At 37.2% G+C, this 19,413-nt stretch overlaps 2 protein-coding genes across 5 annotated transcripts in view; both read left to right on the top strand.

Annotated features, from left to right (window-relative positions):
• The window catches only part of LOC126372009 (uncharacterized), a 20,584-nt gene extending 15,228 nt beyond the window's left edge, over positions 1-5,356 (top strand). Inside the window, exons 17-25 of the mRNA XM_050017508.1 lie at positions 430-645; positions 1,623-1,835; positions 2,361-2,519; positions 2,849-2,911; positions 3,370-3,525; positions 3,646-3,737; positions 3,980-4,079; positions 4,604-4,923; positions 5,241-5,356. Of these exons, the coding sequence (XP_049873465.1) occupies positions 430-645; positions 1,623-1,835; positions 2,361-2,519; positions 2,849-2,911; positions 3,370-3,525; positions 3,646-3,737; positions 3,980-4,079; positions 4,604-4,923; positions 5,241-5,338 (1,417 nt within the window). The 3' untranslated portion in view covers positions 5,339-5,356. The remainder of the gene's footprint in view (positions 1-429; positions 646-1,622; positions 1,836-2,360; positions 2,520-2,848; positions 2,912-3,369; positions 3,526-3,645; positions 3,738-3,979; positions 4,080-4,603; positions 4,924-5,240) is intronic.
• LOC126371860 (NK-tumor recognition protein-like) lies at positions 5,245-19,413 on the top strand. 4 transcript variants are annotated; one of them, XR_007567092.1, is made up of 20 exons: positions 5,245-5,356; positions 8,526-8,786; positions 9,470-9,696; positions 9,845-9,907; positions 9,998-10,212; positions 10,462-10,741; positions 11,096-11,253; positions 11,670-11,990; positions 12,496-12,659; positions 13,305-13,353; positions 13,980-14,072; positions 14,317-14,355; positions 14,445-14,480; positions 14,783-14,959; positions 15,066-15,278; positions 17,160-17,339; positions 17,607-17,937; positions 18,175-18,241; positions 18,571-18,776; positions 19,274-19,413. XR_007567092.1 is itself a non-coding variant. In XM_050017248.1 (18 exons), exons 1-18 carry the CDS (start codon positions 8,504-8,506, stop codon positions 19,288-19,290), a joined length of 2,913 nt encoding a protein of 970 aa, XP_049873205.1. In that variant the 3' UTR covers positions 19,291-19,413. The 4 variants fall into 4 exon arrangements, 2 of the variants coding, with proteins under 2 accessions (XP_049873205.1, XP_049873206.1); XR_007567091.1 differs by lacking the exon at positions 5,245-5,356 and having other exon boundaries at positions 8,504-8,786; XM_050017248.1 differs by lacking the exons at positions 5,245-5,356; positions 18,571-18,776 and having other exon boundaries at positions 8,504-8,786.

Below are 19,413 nucleotides of genomic sequence, written 5' to 3'. Positions count from 1 at the left end.
CGTAGAATCTTAAACTTAGCCAACAGTCTTACGTCCCAATGCTGAGCCTCAGACCAGAGACCTCTCCTCGATCAACTGGACCGTAGCATTATTATTTTTTTATCAGTTGGTCAATTTATTCCATTTCGAGTTATTAAAATCTGACTCTAGAATAGATATGACTTTGGAATGAACCAAAATATTTCCAAGGATAAGTAAAGTCATTGCCTAATATTCATAATTACTTAGTTTATATAGCAAATGTAAATTGTTACTGGCAATAAATTTATTTTATTCTTATTCTTATTTTTCTAAAGGATATGTTTTAGAGACCATAGAGACCCACTGTGATCTGATCAGAATTTAATTACGATTGAAAAGGAACTAACATATTATTAAAATAGGTGTGTATAAAGATCAGATTATGGAGTAAATTGTAAATTATTTCAGTGGTAGGCCACCGCCTGATGAAATGAATCGGACGCCATCAAAACTCATGAGACGGCCGACGGGTTTCATTCGTCCAGATGAGGTGAAGAAGATCCTGCAAGCTCAGAACCGGGATGATGAAGATGATGATGATGATGATGATAATAAAGACGATGGAGACAGCGAAGATGACGATGAGGACGAACCACCAGAAATATCTCCGGGGAAAACTGACAAGTACATTTTAAAATAGATACTTACCTACTGAAAGGAATAATTCCGTGAAAAGGTTTAAACACCTCCATAAACCCTGGAGTAAAGTAAAGGGTATCTGTGCAGCATGCATCAAGAGACGATGAAATTAACGTTTAAAGTGAAAGTAATTATGGGGTAGATAGAGCCACAGTCACATAACACCCGAAACGTATGTCACTCCATGCTGCAGAGAATCCTACTTTTATATGGCAATCGAGGTTATATCGGGACACAGACCCCGAGGACGTCATCCACCACATGAAGGAGATGAACGGAGGACACTTAGCAATGGATACGGTGAAGCCAATTTCGGCAGAAATGGCAGCATTCGAGTCTGAGAGGCCTATAAACTAAGTTTAGCTGTCAAGCTCCGTGTTCCCAACACACGTGTTGCTGAATTGCCTAATAATGACATCTGACCAGACGGACTGGTGTTTCAAAGCTTCTAGGACGCGAAGATAAATACATTCCCTAAAATAGTTTCGTTTATTTAAGTTTTGATTTTAAGTTAATTCTGTGTTTAGTTATTCTTAGGTTAAGCTATATTTCGTATAAGCCTCAGTTGCATCAGTTAAGTACATTACCTGCCAGATAAAACCCCGTCCGCGTCAGTATTGAAAAATAACCCAATTTATTTCTTCCCAATGTGTCGTCCAAACTAGTTTTAAACAGTTTTCGTTCTTAAACCGCTTTGAAAATCAAATCTAGAGTAGTATCTGCTTTAACCCAATATTTGTACTCCTCCTATCTCTATAACTCCCGGAAGAGGTAGACAGAGATGTATGTTATGTACGTACATCCACTCCTCGCTAGCTATGTTAAAGCCTATTGCCATTAGCCGGTCACAAATTTTGGAAACTACGTGATATTATAAATTATGTATAATCATTATTAGTTAATTTTTTTGCTTGCTAATATAACATGGAAATATAAGGCAGAAACTAACATAATTATTTCAGAAAAAGAGGTTTATCTTTTGCGGCCACGTCCCAGACGATGCCAGATGATATGAATCGTACTCCGTCAAAACTAATGAGACGACCGACGGCATACATTCGTGCCGATGAGGTCAAGAAAATCCTGCAGGCTCAAAACCGGTATGACGAGGGTGAAGAAGATGAAGATGTCGCACCAAACGCCCCGACGTCACCCGCTGATTCAGAAGACGCTAGGTGCATTTAAAACAACATAATTATTTCTCTCCGTAGATAACGAAGTCGAAAAGTTTTACAAAGACAGAGAGAAGGAAATATGACAATTTATATCACTGTCCTGATTATAGGCTACTTTAATGCAGAAATAGGTCAAGCTGATATAGGTTGAGACCGCGAGAGACATAGGTGAGGCAATACAGTTTTGAAGCAAAAAAATCCGGGGGCTTGTAAATTTCTTACAAAGAATACTTTCTTCAAAATGACCAACAAGAAAGTGGATCAAGATGAGCCCTAGAGACCCTGTCAAGGACAAAATTGACTATTATTATTGGCTCCATCAGAGACTATTATTATTGGTAAGACGTCGAAACGTCCAACCTAACTAAAATGATAATGGTGTTCTAAAATTATAGAGTATCGAAATACTCTATCATTTTAGAACCGCAGCGATCACCATGTAGTGACAACTAATTTTGAGTATTCACTAGTGACTTTGGACACTAATTTAACTTTAATTTCTTTTGCATTACACGATGTTTTCAGTAAATCATCATTGATTCCGGCCGATTATATGAAGAAGCGAAGACAGACCGCTACATTCGCGCAAGAACTGACCGAAGTTAAACAATTCCAGAGAGAGAAACAAACCTCTTCACCATCGAGTGAGGAAAGTGATGAAAAATCTGCTGCTGAAAAAGCCGAGTATATTATTTTATCTGTTTTCTAAGTAGATCTTTCTAGATATAGCTATAGGCAAAAACAAAATCAGCCAGCTTCACAACGCTAGTTTACGCTAGCCCTAATCTTTAAATAACAGATTCTAAGTAATTCCATTTGAACGTATTTTTTATATGAAATACCATATCCTACAAATATAAAGTACTTACCCTGAAGAAAAACCAGTAATTAATGGACTAAAAGTGTGAGTCAGACTTTCCCAGCAGCAAATTCACTCAAAGTCCTTAACAAACAACACTCTTCTATCTTAATAATAGAACAAAGATTTCAATTTCACATGGATATGATTTCAGGAAAGGTGCCATTAAACTTCCAATAATCATTCCACAAGAAGCACAGAAAGCAGAGGGAGAACCGTGTGTACCTTTTATTTTCTTCTGTTCTATATATAAAATACTGTTGTCCAATTTGTAAAGTCATCGATCGGTAACTTGGTAGTACTCCAGGTTATTAGACGTATGTTAGTAGGTATCATACGTAATTCTGTCTACTGGACCTCCATTTGCCCCTATAACGTCACCAATTACCAATATTTGGTTTTTAGAGCACAGAATAAAAAAAAATACTACTTTTGTGTATAAGTATCAAGCTTTTTCCATTTTGAAAAAAGTTCACCGGTAAAGTAATCCAATCCACAACGCTTACACATGAAAGTTGAAATTTATACCTAATCACAAAATTAGTTTATAAATATTTACCTACTTACTTATTTATGTGGCCAGTATGCAAGCATCTATGCTCAACAAACTAATATAGATTGCAACGTTTTGAAGGACAATAACCGATTGTTTTTTGTTGACGTCAACACTAAAAGGGAAGGGAAGCAAACCGGCTATGTTCGAAAGTCTCACGAGGAGGTACCTTTTCTCGAAAACATAGAAGATGAAAAAAAGAAGACAGACGATGGTGCACAAGAGGAAGGTACAATTTCAAAGCGAGTATCCGAAACTAAACGAATCTCCGAAACTAAGTAAGTGATCTGAGACATTAAGATATTTTTACCTGAATTTTTGCTCTTTGATTGTACCTAAGTAGTTGTTAATGTATTGGATATTACAGTCAATATGGTAAATTGTATGATTATTTTCAGAGACAAAGTCGACTTAGCAGCTTTGACCCCGAAAAAACTTTCAGAGACTGTCCCCTTAAAAAAAGGCCATTTAGTGAGACGATCTACTGCTGGTGAGAAGGGAGGGTAAAAAGGCCACATCGAAGCAATTCATCTAAATAAGCAATATTGCTATTTGACATTTGTTTGTATTTCGCACTTATTTTTATATGCGGAAATGTTACATTGCAATATTGTTTTTGTAGATGAATTGATTTGATGTGGCATTTTTATATAGAATTGGGTGCCGTGGCAAATCAATTTTCAATTTAAATATTACCTGTAATTTTTCTAAAAACAACATTTTTCGTCACAGAGGATGATTCGACCCTACGGGAATCTGTCATCAGACGTCTGTATGAAGATGCAATGCAAATTGACGACAATATGGGACCACCTACCCTCAAAAACTACAAGTAAAAATAATAATCTTTCTACCAAATATATTATGTCCTGATACCTACCAACAGTTACCCGGATACCATGTTCGGAACCATTATTAGCTTAGCTTTAAATAACAGGTCTTATTCTGTAAAAAGCAAAGCAGTTTTGAAATTTGATATTACATCCATAATGCTTGGGTACCAGAACCTACCTCATTCGGTGAACTTTTCGAAATACTTACTTGAAGAGGTAATACATCAGAATTGACGAGGGGACGATATTTTCATTGACTTTTGCATAGAACTGTGTATCTACCAATACAGGGTGTTAGTGACATTGTAACGAAAACTTTGAGGGATGATTCAAGTATTCTGAGTTGATATCAAGTGCAAACTAGTAAACATTAACGCAGTTTTGATTGCAGTGAACCTAATTTTATTCTTCTTGATAGTTTACGTTTAAAGTATCTGTGCTTAAGCGATAAAAGAAATCTAAATGCAACAAAAAGTTAGGTTGAAGAGGGTTCATAAAGAAACCAGTATTCTTGTATTTTCAGGCCGATATCAGAAAGAATTCCAAAGAATCTGTTGTTATCATTCGGTCGACGTAGATTTCCAAAAGAGACCAAAAAAGACATTAAGGAGGATTTCATGCGGCCGTCGCTGGCGATGGACGAATCCTTCGAGCAAGTGGCTAATGTGCAGTATAAAGTGAAGAGTAAAATATCAGAAGATTACATACACAGATTGTATAAAATGGAACAACCGCGCGAGGTATCTTTCAGAAGTATGGAGTACGCTCACCGTAGGCCAACACTGAGCGTTGCACAATATCAACAAAAAAATAAGCAGAGACAGGAGAGAATACAGCAAGAAGGTATCGATTATTCATTTACTAGCTTTTTTCCGTGGCTTCGCTCGTGTTAAATTAGGGGTAACACGGTTCTCCTTTCCTAATTTTTAGCTTCCTTCCTTGAAAAATGCGAAAGTCTCATATAAAATTTCACCCCCTCTTTGAAGGGGTGCGGGAAGATTGGAAAAAATACTGCACAATTTTTTTGTTAGTCACAAAGACCATATTTTAGCTCTTGCCGACCAATGGTGGTCTGCTGACCACTGGTTGAGGGTCTTAAATAATTCAACATCTACGTACGTACATATTTGTGAATAATATTTATTTTGTCTTTTCCGTAGAACGAAAGGAACGTGACAAGAAATTGGCTGAAGACCCAATGTTAGAACAGTTATTTATTAGAGATGCTAGTATTCATGAGGCTCCGTCAAGTCGCTAGAGGATTTTTTAAGAATTGGTACGTCTGGGTATGGTATGGGTTCCATACGGATTTCGTTGTACAGTAGGCATAACAACTGGAAAAAATACACTGTAAAATTAAGAGTTTTCTTTAGTATAATTTTGAGAATTAATAGAAGGTAAAACCCCTGCTGAGGGCTAGAGTGCTATATACTGGGTGTTAGTGACATCGTAACGAATACTCAGGGGGATGATTCAGACCATGATTCTGAGTTAATATCAGGTGGAATTTTTCGTCGCAAAATTCATGTTTTTTTTTAGTTTTTTTAAATTATTTTCAATTCTTTACTTTTCCGATGGAAAATTCCACTTGATATTAACTCAGAATAATCAGCTGAATCATCCCCCTCAGTATTCGTTACGATGTCACTACACCCCGCACAAGTACATACAGTAGCCATACAAGTAGGTATGGGTGTTAGTGACAACGTAACGAATACTTAAGGGGATGGTTCAGACCATGATTCTGAGTTGATATCAAGTGGAATTTTCAGTCTGAATATTCATGAAAATTTTTATGTTTTTTTTAATTATTTTCAGTTCCATACTTTTGCGACGGAAAATCCCACTTGATATCATATCAGAATCATGGCCTCAATCACCCCTCAAAGTTTTCGTTACGATGTCACTAACACCCTGTATAGTGCACATCGTCAATTAGATGCCGTAGCAAATAATATACATGCGCTCAAGCTTCTTAAATAAAACAAACACGTTAAAATAACCTTTTTTTTGTGAAGTCTGTTAAAAAGGGACCGTTGTCCACAGTGGAATCCAAGACTAATACTTGTTGCATACAGAGCTGTATGAAGCAATGAAAATCCCGCTTCTCTGTCCGCTTGTCTCGCTTTTCCGGCTTTGTCTGCATAGTCAAAGATACATCCATCGCAAGATGAACTAAGTACCCACACTTCATCTGGCTTTCTGTTAGACCAACGTGATGGTAGTCTTTTGCAGAATTACAAACAGGAAAATATCGTTTTTAGGTCTTTCGTTTTTAAGTGCATTTTCTTTTTTTCAGAGCAAACTGGGAGCGCTCCCAATTTCTTTGGTCTTCAGTGGGATCGATGGATTCGTCACTCAATTTTTTTTCCACGTTATTATTTATTTCACTTATTATTTTTCCATTTAGTGTGTAAGTATGTGGGGCATAGCCAGGACTGGAAACACACGAGATGAAACTTTCTGCAGCTGACAATTACCTATGTCACGTTAAAATAATCTCGCGAATATGACCAATAAGGTTATTAATTCATATATTTATAATTTTATTTATCGCAATGAATAAAGTGATATATTTGACCTAGGAAACTACCCAATTGACAGAACTTCCGCTACGGAATAACAAATGTACTAATACTAAGTACCTAATATCATTGACTCCATTTCCATAAATATTATTTATTCGTAGGACTCCATAGTAGTATAGGAGATTCGCTGGCTGGAAAGCATCTTTGAAGTCAACAAATTATATCTGTTATACAATACAATACAAATATACTTACTTTATTGCACACAACATACAAAACGCATTCTTTATCCCGTACCTTATGGTCATTTGGTAAAGAAATACAAATAGGTCTATTGTCCAGAAAGTAGTGAGAAGCTATTACTGTAATGTTTACCAGTAGGTATTAGCTTTATTTTTATTACCTACAATGTAAACTATTGATTATCTTTCAATAAAGTTTGTTATTTTAAAGTAATACTGGAGAATTTTTATTTTTTGTATCTTTTAAATCTTCTTTGATGCGCTAACGACAATGTTACTAGCAAAGAGAAAAACGGTTGGAAAAATATTCCATTCTTCCCTACCAGTAGGGATAGCCCAGTAGGGATATGTGGAACAGGGGTTGTTGGCGCTAGTAACTCTTTACCTACGTTTGTTGACGCCAACTAACAAAACCTTAGCGGACTTGCGCCAATTAGTTAAGTTCAGTTTTCAGTAACACAAATGACTCTACCATTATAGACGGTAATCCGGCTCTACGTTGTTCGTTATTCGGTGAGCTGTGGGTACTTAGTTCATCTTGCGATGGATATACTTTTAACCAATTGTTCGCAGTTACAGGCTAGAGGGGACTAGCCCTGTCCCCCGGGGCGACAGCTGGGAATTGTCTTCCCAGTTGTCACCGGGGTGACAATTCGTGCTGACTGTACCGACTGTTCCCAGAAAAGAAAAAACGTAATCTCATCTAAATCTCATATGTAAACATGTAAAATCGATGTCCTTCTCGTAGCAGAATGCTTCACTACCCCATTGGGATATAGCCGTGATCTTCAGTAACACGGACCAAGAGCAACACACGGGCCTCCGGCGCAGAGTAGGTATATAATTCATATAATAAAAAAACGGGAAGCATTTGATAAAAAACTAAACGAGATAGTGTGCACCAATTTGAAAAGGTAAATGTTTCGCGGACCACTGCGAACCGGAGCAGAGAGCCTGGCCAAAGGTTGAGTAGTTTGTGATAAAGATGTCACATAAATACATTGTACATGCATAATAATGTTACTATAGTAACATATACATACCTACACTAGGCGAGGAGTCCACACACAATACCCCCTTCTGAAACATTTGTTGACCGGATTTCGTTGGCTGTATTTAGATGGAGACGGCTCCTTCTCACCACTTATCACGTTGCGTTGGATCCGCGAAGGCCCATGTTGCTCTATGCGTTGGCCTAACAGAAAGCTCGGTGGAGGCGTGGGTACTTACGAGTAGTACATCTTGCGATGGATACCTCTAATTATCCCAATAGGGAATATAGTCGTGAGCATAGATTTAAACGCAAAAAAATGAAGGTCTAATTTTGGTTATAACTCCTCCTTTTATTGATTGATTGATCTCTCCGATTGATTTCGGCCATGAGGACCACTTCGACTCCTAGTTGGCATCGGAGTCGAGTAAACGGAAGCGGTCAGGTACGCAGGATATATACTCACTATGAAAATAAAAAAGAGGTTGTTGCAGTAGGTGAGGTGTTGTCAACGAAATATTGCTGTCCACATATGTAAAACATTGTGTCCAAAAAAACAAAAACAATAAATCAGTGACAAATTATACTCTTTCCGAGATATCAATGTTTTAATTCGCAACTTTTTATTTCCTGCTTTTTACTGCATTTTATAAGCAATTACAATGTCTTTGTTTAACTTACCAGTGGAAATGAAGGACAAGCCAGTGTCGGAACATCCCTGGAGCAAATCTATAAAGGACAAGTATTCACATAAGATCAAACGCGCACACAACACAATTAATAATATTGTGTATCCTGCGCCTAAGAAGAAACGTCGTGATTCACAACGCATTAAGTTCACCGTGATAGGCAACAGAGTGACCAAGGAATTCATCTACTGCGCCAATATGGTCCAGGGCATGCATAAGTATCGATCGAGAAAATTCGACGCGCCTGTTATAAAAGGTCGGTAGTCCCTGGTTTATGCGCGTTCAAATTTCATCTAGTTCACAATTGTCGAGCGACATGTGTTCTCTGAGACATCGGGCGAAATCAGACAACGTCTCGTCTCTGGACTTCGTTCGACATCTAAATGGAAAGAAAAGCAGTCGGGCGAAGGTAGGCGACGTCGGCCAATATCGCTCGATGTAACTGGGATCACATGACGCTATCAAAAAACACCTTATAGCAACAAAATCCTAACTAAGACTACATAAATAATGGACGTAATTTTGAGCTGGTCACCTTCTGTGTAAAACATTCACCACACAACCAACTATCTACCTACGGGATATTATTCCTATAGTAATAATTTGCAATATAATACGTTAAGTGATTACTTTATTTCACTACACTAATGCAATCGACAGTTTCTACTCTAGATTGCTTGTTTCGATTTGTTACACCCGTAGAGGAAAACGGTCCTCCGGCGGATGTTCAGGGGGTCTAAAACGAATCAATTCATCTAAAACGCAATGTTGCAATTTCACATTTTCGCATAACGATACCTAAGTGCGCAATGTCAACAAATCTCAAATAGCAATTAGCATTTTTAGATGAAATGATTCAATGTGGCCACCCTATAGGCCACTTGGGTACTTGGCTAACGTCCCACAATTTATTCAATTGATCTGTAAATTGTTATCCAGGTGTGACAGGAGTAGAATGGCCTCACGTGTTGAACGACCTGAAGATTCAATATGGCAGTCCTGCTCACTGCCTGCGTAGCGAAGTGGCTGTCATATATAACGACGGTTTCCTCGGAGGAGATCAAGAACTGAAGGACCTGATAGAAACGAGATACCTGTATCATCTGGTGTTGAATTACCAGAAAGAGAGCACGCAAAATTTCGTCAATTTCGTGAAAGCTTCAGGTGTAAGTATATTTATTATTGAGAGGTATACATCTATTTTTTTGGCTAATAAGGAATCAATATAATACTAAAATGTGATACATACCACTGATTAAAAGTTAAATCATTACCGGGTCCCTTTATAAATGTCAATTTTAAATAATCTTGCAGAGATCGTGTGCCTACCTTCATATTTCAATCGACGAGAAGCCGATAGGAACTTTAATTTTTATGGTAAGTTTTTGAGTTAGATTTAGATAGGTAGTGTTTCAGCAGGTATTTCTCTCTACAGTTAATCTGAACTCCTTCAATTTACCTCCTCAGTTATATGACGATATAGTTCCGAATACGTGCGAGAACTTTCTTCGTCTCTGCAAGCAGACCAAGGGTGGATATTCTGGAACTCCAGTGCACCGCATTGTTAAGGACGGTTGGATCCAGGGAGGAGGATTCGCTCTAAAACAGACATATTTAACTTGCGAAAACTTTGCGATTCCAAACGACAAGAGAGGCGTCCTTGGGATGGCGAATGCTGGCAGGTTAATGCTGAAACCATTTTACTACATCGAATAGTTTATATAATCCATACGAAAATATTTTCTCGGATATCTCATTTCATAGTGCGTATAGTATATATATAATATATGTCATGGCCAGATCGTAGAATTGATCATTTCATGAAGTGTTCGATCATTTCATGAAACGGTCATATTTCAATGATCAAAATGATCAATTCTACGATCTGGCCACGACAAATACAAATCTTACTAAAATGTTTGCCTTTTCAGACACATAGACTGCTCAACTCAGTTCTATGTATTGTTACAACCTTCGGAGTGGATGAATGCCCGATTTGTGGCTTTTGGGCAACTAATTGATGGTGAAAAAACCCTGCAAGAAATAGAGAAAGTAAACACGTACTACGAATCGCCCACTAGTCAGATTATTATTCACAGGGCTGGTATTCTAAACTTAGACTGCAAAAATATTACAATAAACAAAAACACCAACGAATATATACAAAAACACATCGAGGATCTTGTTCAAATAGCAGACATTTTCTATGAGGTAAGGACATTTACCGGTCAATAAACGACCGGTGAAAGGTGACATTCGTTTCTTTCATTAAATTAGTACCTAGGTACTTAAGCAGAACAGCAAAAATAGATAAGTATGCGGAAATATATCATAGTCAAGTTCTTTCACATTTTGCTGACTACATTGTTTTTGAGTGTTGTTTTTTTCATTACACCTACTTACTCTAAAAAAGTAGCAATTCCATTGACAATTTCTAAATGTAAGTTATGAAGTTACTAACTAAATATGGACTAGTTTCCGAAATAAATATTTTGAATTTGAATTTGAAGTCAAAGTCTAACCAAAATGTTTAATGATCAACTAAAACCACGTTTGTCGATTTAGATGCTCATGGAACGCGTATTCCTGGAGATAGAGTTCAGAAGAATCGCTAAATTAGAAGAAAAAGGAGGAGAAAGTGAAGCGAAACCCGGTGAAGAGCAACTCGCTGAAGGTGAAGCTGTGGGCGAAGATGGACAGAAAGACGTTCGACCCACGAAGAGGTAGTCATAGATTTCATACAACTAGTATTACTACCTGTTCTGAAGAATACGACTGACAGAGATGCACGGAAGATAAATACATGTTGTGTCGACCCCACTTACAGTGGGATAAGGGCAGGAGGATGATGAGTAATACTACCTGTTTATGTATTTTTGTTTGTTTTTAATCGACTTAAAAAAAGAAGGATGTATGTAAGTAATATTGTTGAAATTGCGTATTGATGATGAATGTTAATCTATGCGGGCATCTAAACTCGAGTGCGACTTCAGAATTTAAATAATGAAGAGAATATGTAACAAAATATTATTTCTTACATTTTATTAGACAGATTTTGAAGTTTTTTTTTTTAAATATCTCTTTACGGGGTGAATAACTATTGAATAAATTATTATATTCTGATAAATTCTTTGAGCAGATTCGTGCATAAAAAACGGGACGTGCCAGAAGACAAGCCTCCACCAGAAACACGCTTGTCCAGCAAAGCCAGTAAATCCAAGTCTCATTCACGAATGTCCAGCAGTAAAGTTCGTAAACATAAGAATGAAGATGAAAATAAGGAAGACGTTGAAAACAATGAGTTTGACGTTGAGGATTATGAGTACGAGCCAGAAGAGTTCCAGTACTCGCAAGTCTCACCCGGGCCTCCTCCCACTCCTAAACCTGAGAAGCCGTATTACTTGGCGATGACTGATGTGCCTTACCCTGGCGAAGTCGACTCTAACTTTGATTTGAAGAGGTATGTAAATATATACGTTTCATTTAGTGTTACAGTTATCCGCCGTGGTAGCCCAGTTGGTAGAACGCTTGCCTCTCACTTTGAGGTCGCAGGTTCGAATCCAGCACAGGCGTAAAATGATTGTCGAATTTGTTTTCGAATTCATGTTTGGATCGTAAATGTTTATCACGTGCTCAGCGGTGAAGAAAAACGTCATGAGGAAACCCACATTCCCGAGAGATACATTTTCGAAGGTATGTGACCTAACCTGTATTGGCCCGGTTTTCCCATCTCGGGTCAGAAAGTCAGATGGGCAGTTAGTTCTGTAAAAAAACCGGACCTGTCAAACCTTCAGGTTAGATAAGCGGACCCTGTGAAAAACGGGATGGTGACTTTAATTTTTTTAGTTTTCGGATAATTCTGTAGACGGTACATCTACGGTAAACGGGATGCCCTTGACAAAAAGTGTACGTTGCTGTATGTAGCAACAGCAATCAAGATAAGATTTTGTATTTCATATTCTCAGATTCCTTCAAGGCGATTATTGCTTAGAATATGATTTGGATCCTAAACGCCCGAAGCAGATTCAAGAAGTAGAAAATAAGAAGGTGAATGTACTGAACGCTATTTCGGAAATCATCGAGTCGTATAAAGTTTCTGACAGCGATGAGGACGAGGAATCATCATCAGGTTTAAAAACTTAAAGTATAATATGATGGGAACAATTTTCAAAGGGAGGGTGTAGGCTAATGAGTAGGTACCTAATATCATGACATAATATGCCACATTTATGAAGCCTGTGAGCCTGTGAGACTATGTTACTTAATTTAATTTAAAAACAGACAAATAGAGATGTTGTAGTGCACAGCTTTTATATACTGTCATGTCTTGGCTCGCCAACACACCATCACTCCGTACAGGAGTCTGTCCTGCGTTGACTGACTGCCTTGCTCTGTATTCAGATGCCGTGAGGGAAAGGTGCTCAAAACGGGTACACTGTCCAAAACGGGTCGGTACATTTGTAAACGCTTACAATATTAGTAAATGTATGAGTGCGGGGAAACACCCGCCCAAGCCAAGGATAGCAATATAGACACTACTAATGTATATAAGTTTTATTTTGTTTGAACGGTATTGTAGTTTACGTTTACTATATTATTTTGACGTTTTGATACCAAACAAAAGTAGATACCTCAGTTGTTTTAACCATCGCAAAGTGAGGTAAAGATGACAAAATTAAATGGGTGTGTGATAAGATTGAAGTAACGTTTCATCATACTTTGTACTTCAACAATTCGCCTGCTATGCAATTAAAACGAAATCTTTTTGTTACAGAAGAGGATTTAGATTCCGACGATGAAAGAGAGATAAAGAAATACTTAAAGTAATTGTCCTTTTCTGTATTTATGAGGTTACGTATTTAGATGACGGTGTAAAGTTGAATGGAATAATAACAAAATATTGAAGGACCAAAGCAATTTAAGTTTATAATCCCTCGCGGGTATTTTGGAGGTGAGTTTAAAACCCCCAATGCCCGTTTGACTTAATAGACAACTGGTCTGAACTTGAATGACTATTTCAATATCAGCACTAAAAGCACCTAAAGTTCATAATATAAGCGAGTACGAGATTTCGCAATATCTCTTCACTGTTCGGTTTATTTACGAAGCCGTCTCAATCAAGGATTTCCTTCAAAAATAAATTATGTTATGGTGCTTGCTTGTTCTCAGGAATTGATTTCAAATCAATCGTCCATTAGTCCTTACGAGATGTTACTAACTTTGTCTCATGTTATGTTTTTAATTGTTGTGCTCTTGAAGAATGATTAAATCTTTGGTCTTTATATATTTGAAATGTGTTCCATTCAACTTGGTTCTCTACTTAAAAAAGTCATTATTCGTAAGATTGTATCAGTTAAATATATTTTTAAATCAACTACAGGCTTTATAATTCGTAATAAAATATTTCGCTTATATTCGTTAACTTTCACAAACTAAATCAAATTTTCAGGGACTATGCTGAACACGTCAGTTTTTCCGGACATCTAGTAAGGAAGATAGCGAGGAACTACGTCAAAGATAATCCTATTGAAGATAAGGAACCGTGAGTTTACATCACTATTCATAATAATCAAAGCCCATTAAAGACCACTGCAAGGCGTATAAAGTGTACGGTCACGAGCGTTAATAATGTATACACTTTGGTACCATGTCTGGTTTTTTGACAAATGGAACTGTAAGTCTCACTAAATGTCAAATATGTTAGTGCGACAGAGTCTTAAAGTGGGTACATTATATTGCTCATGACTATACCTAGGTATAAGTTATCTAATGGTTGTCTATTTCAGACACGAGCGTTTCACAGATGAAGAGGTCAGGAGGCTTAAGTAAGTGTAGCATATTTCAATTATGCAAGTCATGTTGCCTTGCCATTAACAACAAAATACTAATACGATTGTTTCTTATTTACCTACAGATTGGTCTACACGGATTTCAAATCTCGTGATGTAAAGTAAGTCCTATGATAAATTTAATTGAACTGGAGGCATGCCAAAAGACTGCCACAAACATCGATTTGCTGCGAATGTCTGCTATTTACGTTTCGTTGTTTTTTTAAGTTACGCAAACAAATGTATACGAACCTACCTAAATGAAATAACTGAACGTACACAGGGAATTGAAAGGAGGATAAACTTTGAAGAGCACTCAAGCCTTGAGGGGGATAAAAAGAAGAAAACCATAGTTCTAACACTATTATTTTGTTCTTTTCCGTCATTTTATTTTTATAGCACGTTATTTTTTTATTTTTTTTAGAAAAGTGTCTATAGCTGCGGAGCCTTGGGAAACTCATGCTCAAATTACGCGCAGACCAACAGGCTTCGTACGGCCTATTGATCTGTCCAAAATCGGGCACATCCAAGATGCCGATGAAGAGGAAGATGGAAGTGATAAACCAACGACTGAACGACAAAAACGGACGACCGGACAGAGGTTGTAGTATATTTTTTTAACAATATCCTTTATTACTAAAACCCGCCGCAAGAATTGAGTGCAATTGTTCGGTGAAAGGATTATTTTTGTTTAAACTTTTTTTTAGAAAAGTGTCAATTGCTGTGCCCTCTGAATCTACCTCTAAAGCTATAAAACGAAGACAAACAGGCTTCGTGCGACCTGAGGACGTGGCAAAAATCCTCAAGTACAAGGAGCACATAGAGCGGGACGACGAAGATGACGAGGACGTCGATGACGACGACGACAGTGACGTTGACGGACCGAGCGTTGACGACGAAGACAGCGCAACGAAACTACCGTATTACAATTCCTTTTTTTCTTTTTCTTTACATATACAACGTAGCATAAATATTCTTGTTAGTAGATAAAGCTTCAATTACGAGGGATCACCATTTCACAATTTAGAAATTGTATAACCGATTGGCCAGTCGTACGCGTAAGTACATCAGACCTCGCGGCACGGCAACCACGCGATTTACATAGAGGACTTTGACCAATAGCCGTACGGCGTATATCCACATAGATAGTATTCGCCGCCTCTATTGGCCGAAACCCTCGATATAATTCGCGCCGCGCTGAACCTACTGATGTGATTCTAATGTATTTTGAAGGAAGCAGGACGCTCGAGCCCTCTACACAATATTTTTAAATACTTTGCTCAAAATTATAGGTAGTTTTCCTTCGCTATCTAGATCTCTCTGCCAGCGAACACACGCCGTGGTTAAAGAAAAACTCAGTAAAAATAATTTATTTTAAGAAAAACAATTATATTATCGTCTACGTCTCGTCCACGAAAAAGATGCTCACTAATATTTAAAGTTCTTAATGCGACGACACATGCGTATGTTTCTGAATGCACAGTTTGTGTCGTCAGTTCAATAGTTATTTCGTAGAGGAAACAAAGTGATTTAGGTATCTATGCCATCTGACTCGCTTGCGCTAATTCTCTCCTTAACTTAGTTATCGAAAAATTTACATCGAGTGCTCTTTTTCCTCTTTTTCATTTCCGTTTAGGGCAGGTCATGTTAAATAAGTTAGAGCCACTAACTGACTGATTTGATATAGCGGTATACTTATTTTTTAAAGTGGTTTACTTTGATAGGATTTAGTTTTGTAACATTATTATTTTTAATGTTTGTTATTTATATTTTAGTTGTTACTTAATTTTTGAGTTAAAAATACAGGTATACTTGTATTCGTAAATTATTTTTATTTTATGCATTTGTTTTTAGAGATAAGATGTCGATTTTTGCAGACACCAACTTAAATAACTAGTTTGGCAGTTCTAGAGATAGCGTTATCTCTTTCTTGCACTAATGATAAGAAAAGGACGGCACTAATTTGAAAGCTGTCAGACTAAAACAAAGTTTTCCCGCCATTTTTAGCGCCTATGGTGTCGATGATGGCCGGCACAAGCTACATTTGTCAGTACCTCATCGCACTCTCTTATACTTTTATCCTTTTCTGTTACTCAGGACCGTCATTTGATAGGGCGAGAGAAAGCGACCCACTTCTCTCTCGGTGGTGATTGCTGTCAGATGTAGTTCAACCCTAAGGGCCAATACTTTTAGCACAAAATTATGTTAAATAAATAAATAAATGTTTGTATGCCAGAAAGGACACCAAAATGGCGCTCAGGCTAAGTAGCGCGGTTTTCATACGAAACGATTTATAGCGTGTATTAAATAAATGAGTTCCTTTTATTTGTCAATACAAATATGCCAAGGTTATGATTTTACGATGCAAATGTGCCAGATTTATATCTCAATGATAGACTGAAAATTTCCCCGAAAGGTACTGTTATACATTTAATTCTCCTCTCCTTTAAACCTGCTAATTTTAATTTGTGTACGTATTGCATCCGTCCGTTCTATCCACCCAATGCGTAATATTATATTTATTTCATTTTAAAATTTTTGGCGATTTTTTTTTCAGTACTCTTGATGCAATTTGTTTTAGTAAGTACTACAACAATATTTTACTAACATATATTATAAAATTTTGTCGTAGCTCGTTATCTAATTGCACTTGTCGGTAGGGCACGACTACCTACTAAACTTAACTAAATAAGTCATAGATCACTCTAGAATAATACATAACATTCGACTTGGACGTCTTACTTTTAGTCTTCTTCGTATTATGAGCTTTTCATTTAACATCCATTTTTGAATTCCAGCAGTAAAGTTCGAATCGCCACGCAACCGGCGTCGGCACACCCGACGGTAAAGCGGCCTCGACAAGTGTCTATAGATGTCCATGACGACAAGAACAAGTCGACCAGACCCTCGGTTCTGGTGCGACTTTATGACGACGTCGCATTCGATGACGATGAGCCTGTACCCACGCTGAAGGAGTACAAGTAAATGACGTCATTATACTGCCAATCAAAAAGAAAAGAATAATAAATCGAAAACATTCTGAATCGGACGGGAATTGAAACCGGGACGAGCTTGTTAACCATTACACCACCAGGTCCTCTTCTCTTGGCAAGAGCTCCGTCCGAGTCAAATTTTTTCGATTTTTTTTTCTTTGTGAGTTTCCCTAAGCACGGGTGAGTGCTATAAAAATAAAAATCCTATAAAAATAATAAGTCTGTCATCACTGAACAATATTCTCTTACTTACAGGCCTTTGTCCGAAATTAAATTAAAAAAGATGATGTTAACAACTTCGGCAAACGACGACCTTATAGGTTACGACTATCTCAAAAGGGACATCTCCTACTTCCGACCGTCGTCAACCGACTACTCAGTCGACCAGATTCTCAATTTGCAACACGGAAGAAAAGTCCATAGGAAGATATCATCAGACTACGTGAAGACCATAGATCAGATAGAACGTAGGGGTGAGACGTCGTTGCGAATGGTAGAGTTCGCCAGGACGCGGCCGTCCCTCTCCGTGTCACAGTATCAGCTGAAAAATCAACTGCACGCAATGGAGGAACAGAGGAGAAAAATGGTAATCAAGTTTCTGGAGTATTTACCTAACTTGTCATCTTAATAGACTTTGCGAAACATACGTATCTACTATTATACAATCTACGTAAAATTTACAAGGTATCTAAGCGCTTTAGACAAACGTGGATTAATTTTTCATTCATAATCATGTAATCAAAATATTTATTTATTTATAATTAATGAGATGTGATTTTTCAACCGTAACTTTTATTCACAATAAATGTCTTTATCTTTAAAGGAAGAAGAGGAAGAAGCTAAAAAGCATCCGCATCATCAAAAGGATACGAAGGATAAGAAACACGCTGGTAAGTGAAGTAGTCACACAATAAAAGCTACTATTTTTTAACATCTATTTCGTATTAAGGGTGTCTACAAACTTATTTGTGCTATAATGACATTTATTGAATCGTTATTATACGTACTACCCACCGCGTGAGCCATGAATTGGTTCATTTGTCGCGTAGATAAAATTGGAGTCATATTATTGCACAGCGCGGCGTGCCGTGTAACGGGTGATTAAGCTTTCGCGATATATAAGCGTGTGGACATCCTAATTAAGAGAACAATTTAACATTTTCGAAGATTGGAAGTTATTATTAAGGAGTTTACATGTTTTGAGATTATTTTTGTTTAGGTACAGGAGCGATGGGGTTACGGTTGCCTGGAGACACGCCGCTCTATGGAAGTCATCAGACGTTATCAAATGTGGAAGGCGAACAGCCTCATCTATTTATAAATTGAAAAGAAATAAGTTTTATTTTCACAAGACTTACAAGTCTGTAAATGTACTGTAATAATATATTTACCATGTGGATATAATCCATAAGGATCAAATCCTTGGTGAGTTTAAAAGTAGTAAAATGTTAAATTGTTGCCTAAAAATATTTAGTTGTTATTTAATGGTGCTAATTCCTGCAGACGCCATCTAATTTTATTTTAATTTATACCTGTCATTTTCTTACCCGCTGAAAAAGAAATCGACAGGCATAAAATTTATGAAACACGTCAATTTTAAGCAGAAATACAAAACAACCGTCTCCAAATTTTATATAGGCCAATAACCCAACAGAGTTAAGTAGACGTCAAACAGATTGCATACCAGCGAGAGGCCGATTTTATTCCCCCGGGATATTCATTCGTTTTAAAATTAACTTGTAAAATTACCTTTTCGGCGGATAAAAAAACGACGGGTATAACTAAAAATACAATTAGGAAGTGTCTGCCGGAATCAGGGCCATTGACTGCTTTAGTAATTTGTACGACAGAATTGATTATTTTAGGCATCTATTATTTTTTTGTTTTATTGTCTGTAATAACTTGTTTTTCATTTGTTACAGGTGACACCTACATCTAAATCCTAAAGAAGCCCCACAAAGTAATATAGTGTTTTGTTTTGTGTATTCTTTGAGGATTTAGACATTGGTAACTTTACATGTTTGGCTATGTTTAGTTTGGAATAGAAAGTATTTGATTTTTA

The sequence above is a fragment of the Pectinophora gossypiella genome, chromosome 13 (genome assembly GCF_024362695.1).
Source record: "Pectinophora gossypiella chromosome 13, ilPecGoss1.1, whole genome shotgun sequence".
Lineage (NCBI taxonomy): Eukaryota > Metazoa > Arthropoda > Insecta > Lepidoptera > Gelechiidae > Pectinophora > Pectinophora gossypiella.
The sequence above is the reverse complement of the archived record's forward strand: the minus strand, read 5'-3'. Positions and strand labels throughout refer to the sequence as shown.

What these genes read in the sequence shown, in the direction of transcription:
- LOC126371860 (XM_050017248.1), top strand. Translation starts at nt 8,504, where the DNA reads ATGTCTTTGTTTAACTTACCAGTGGAAATGAAGGACAAGCCAGTGTCG. An exon ending in TAGCAGACATTTTCTATGAG is followed by an intron (nt 10,742 to 11,095) that starts GTAAGGACATTT and finishes TTGTCGATTTAG; the next exon opens with ATGCTCATGGAACGCGTATT. An exon ending in AAACGGACGACCGGACAGAG is followed by an intron (nt 14,960 to 15,065) that starts GTTGTAGTATAT and finishes ACTTTTTTTTAG; the next exon opens with AAAAGTGTCAATTGCTGTGC.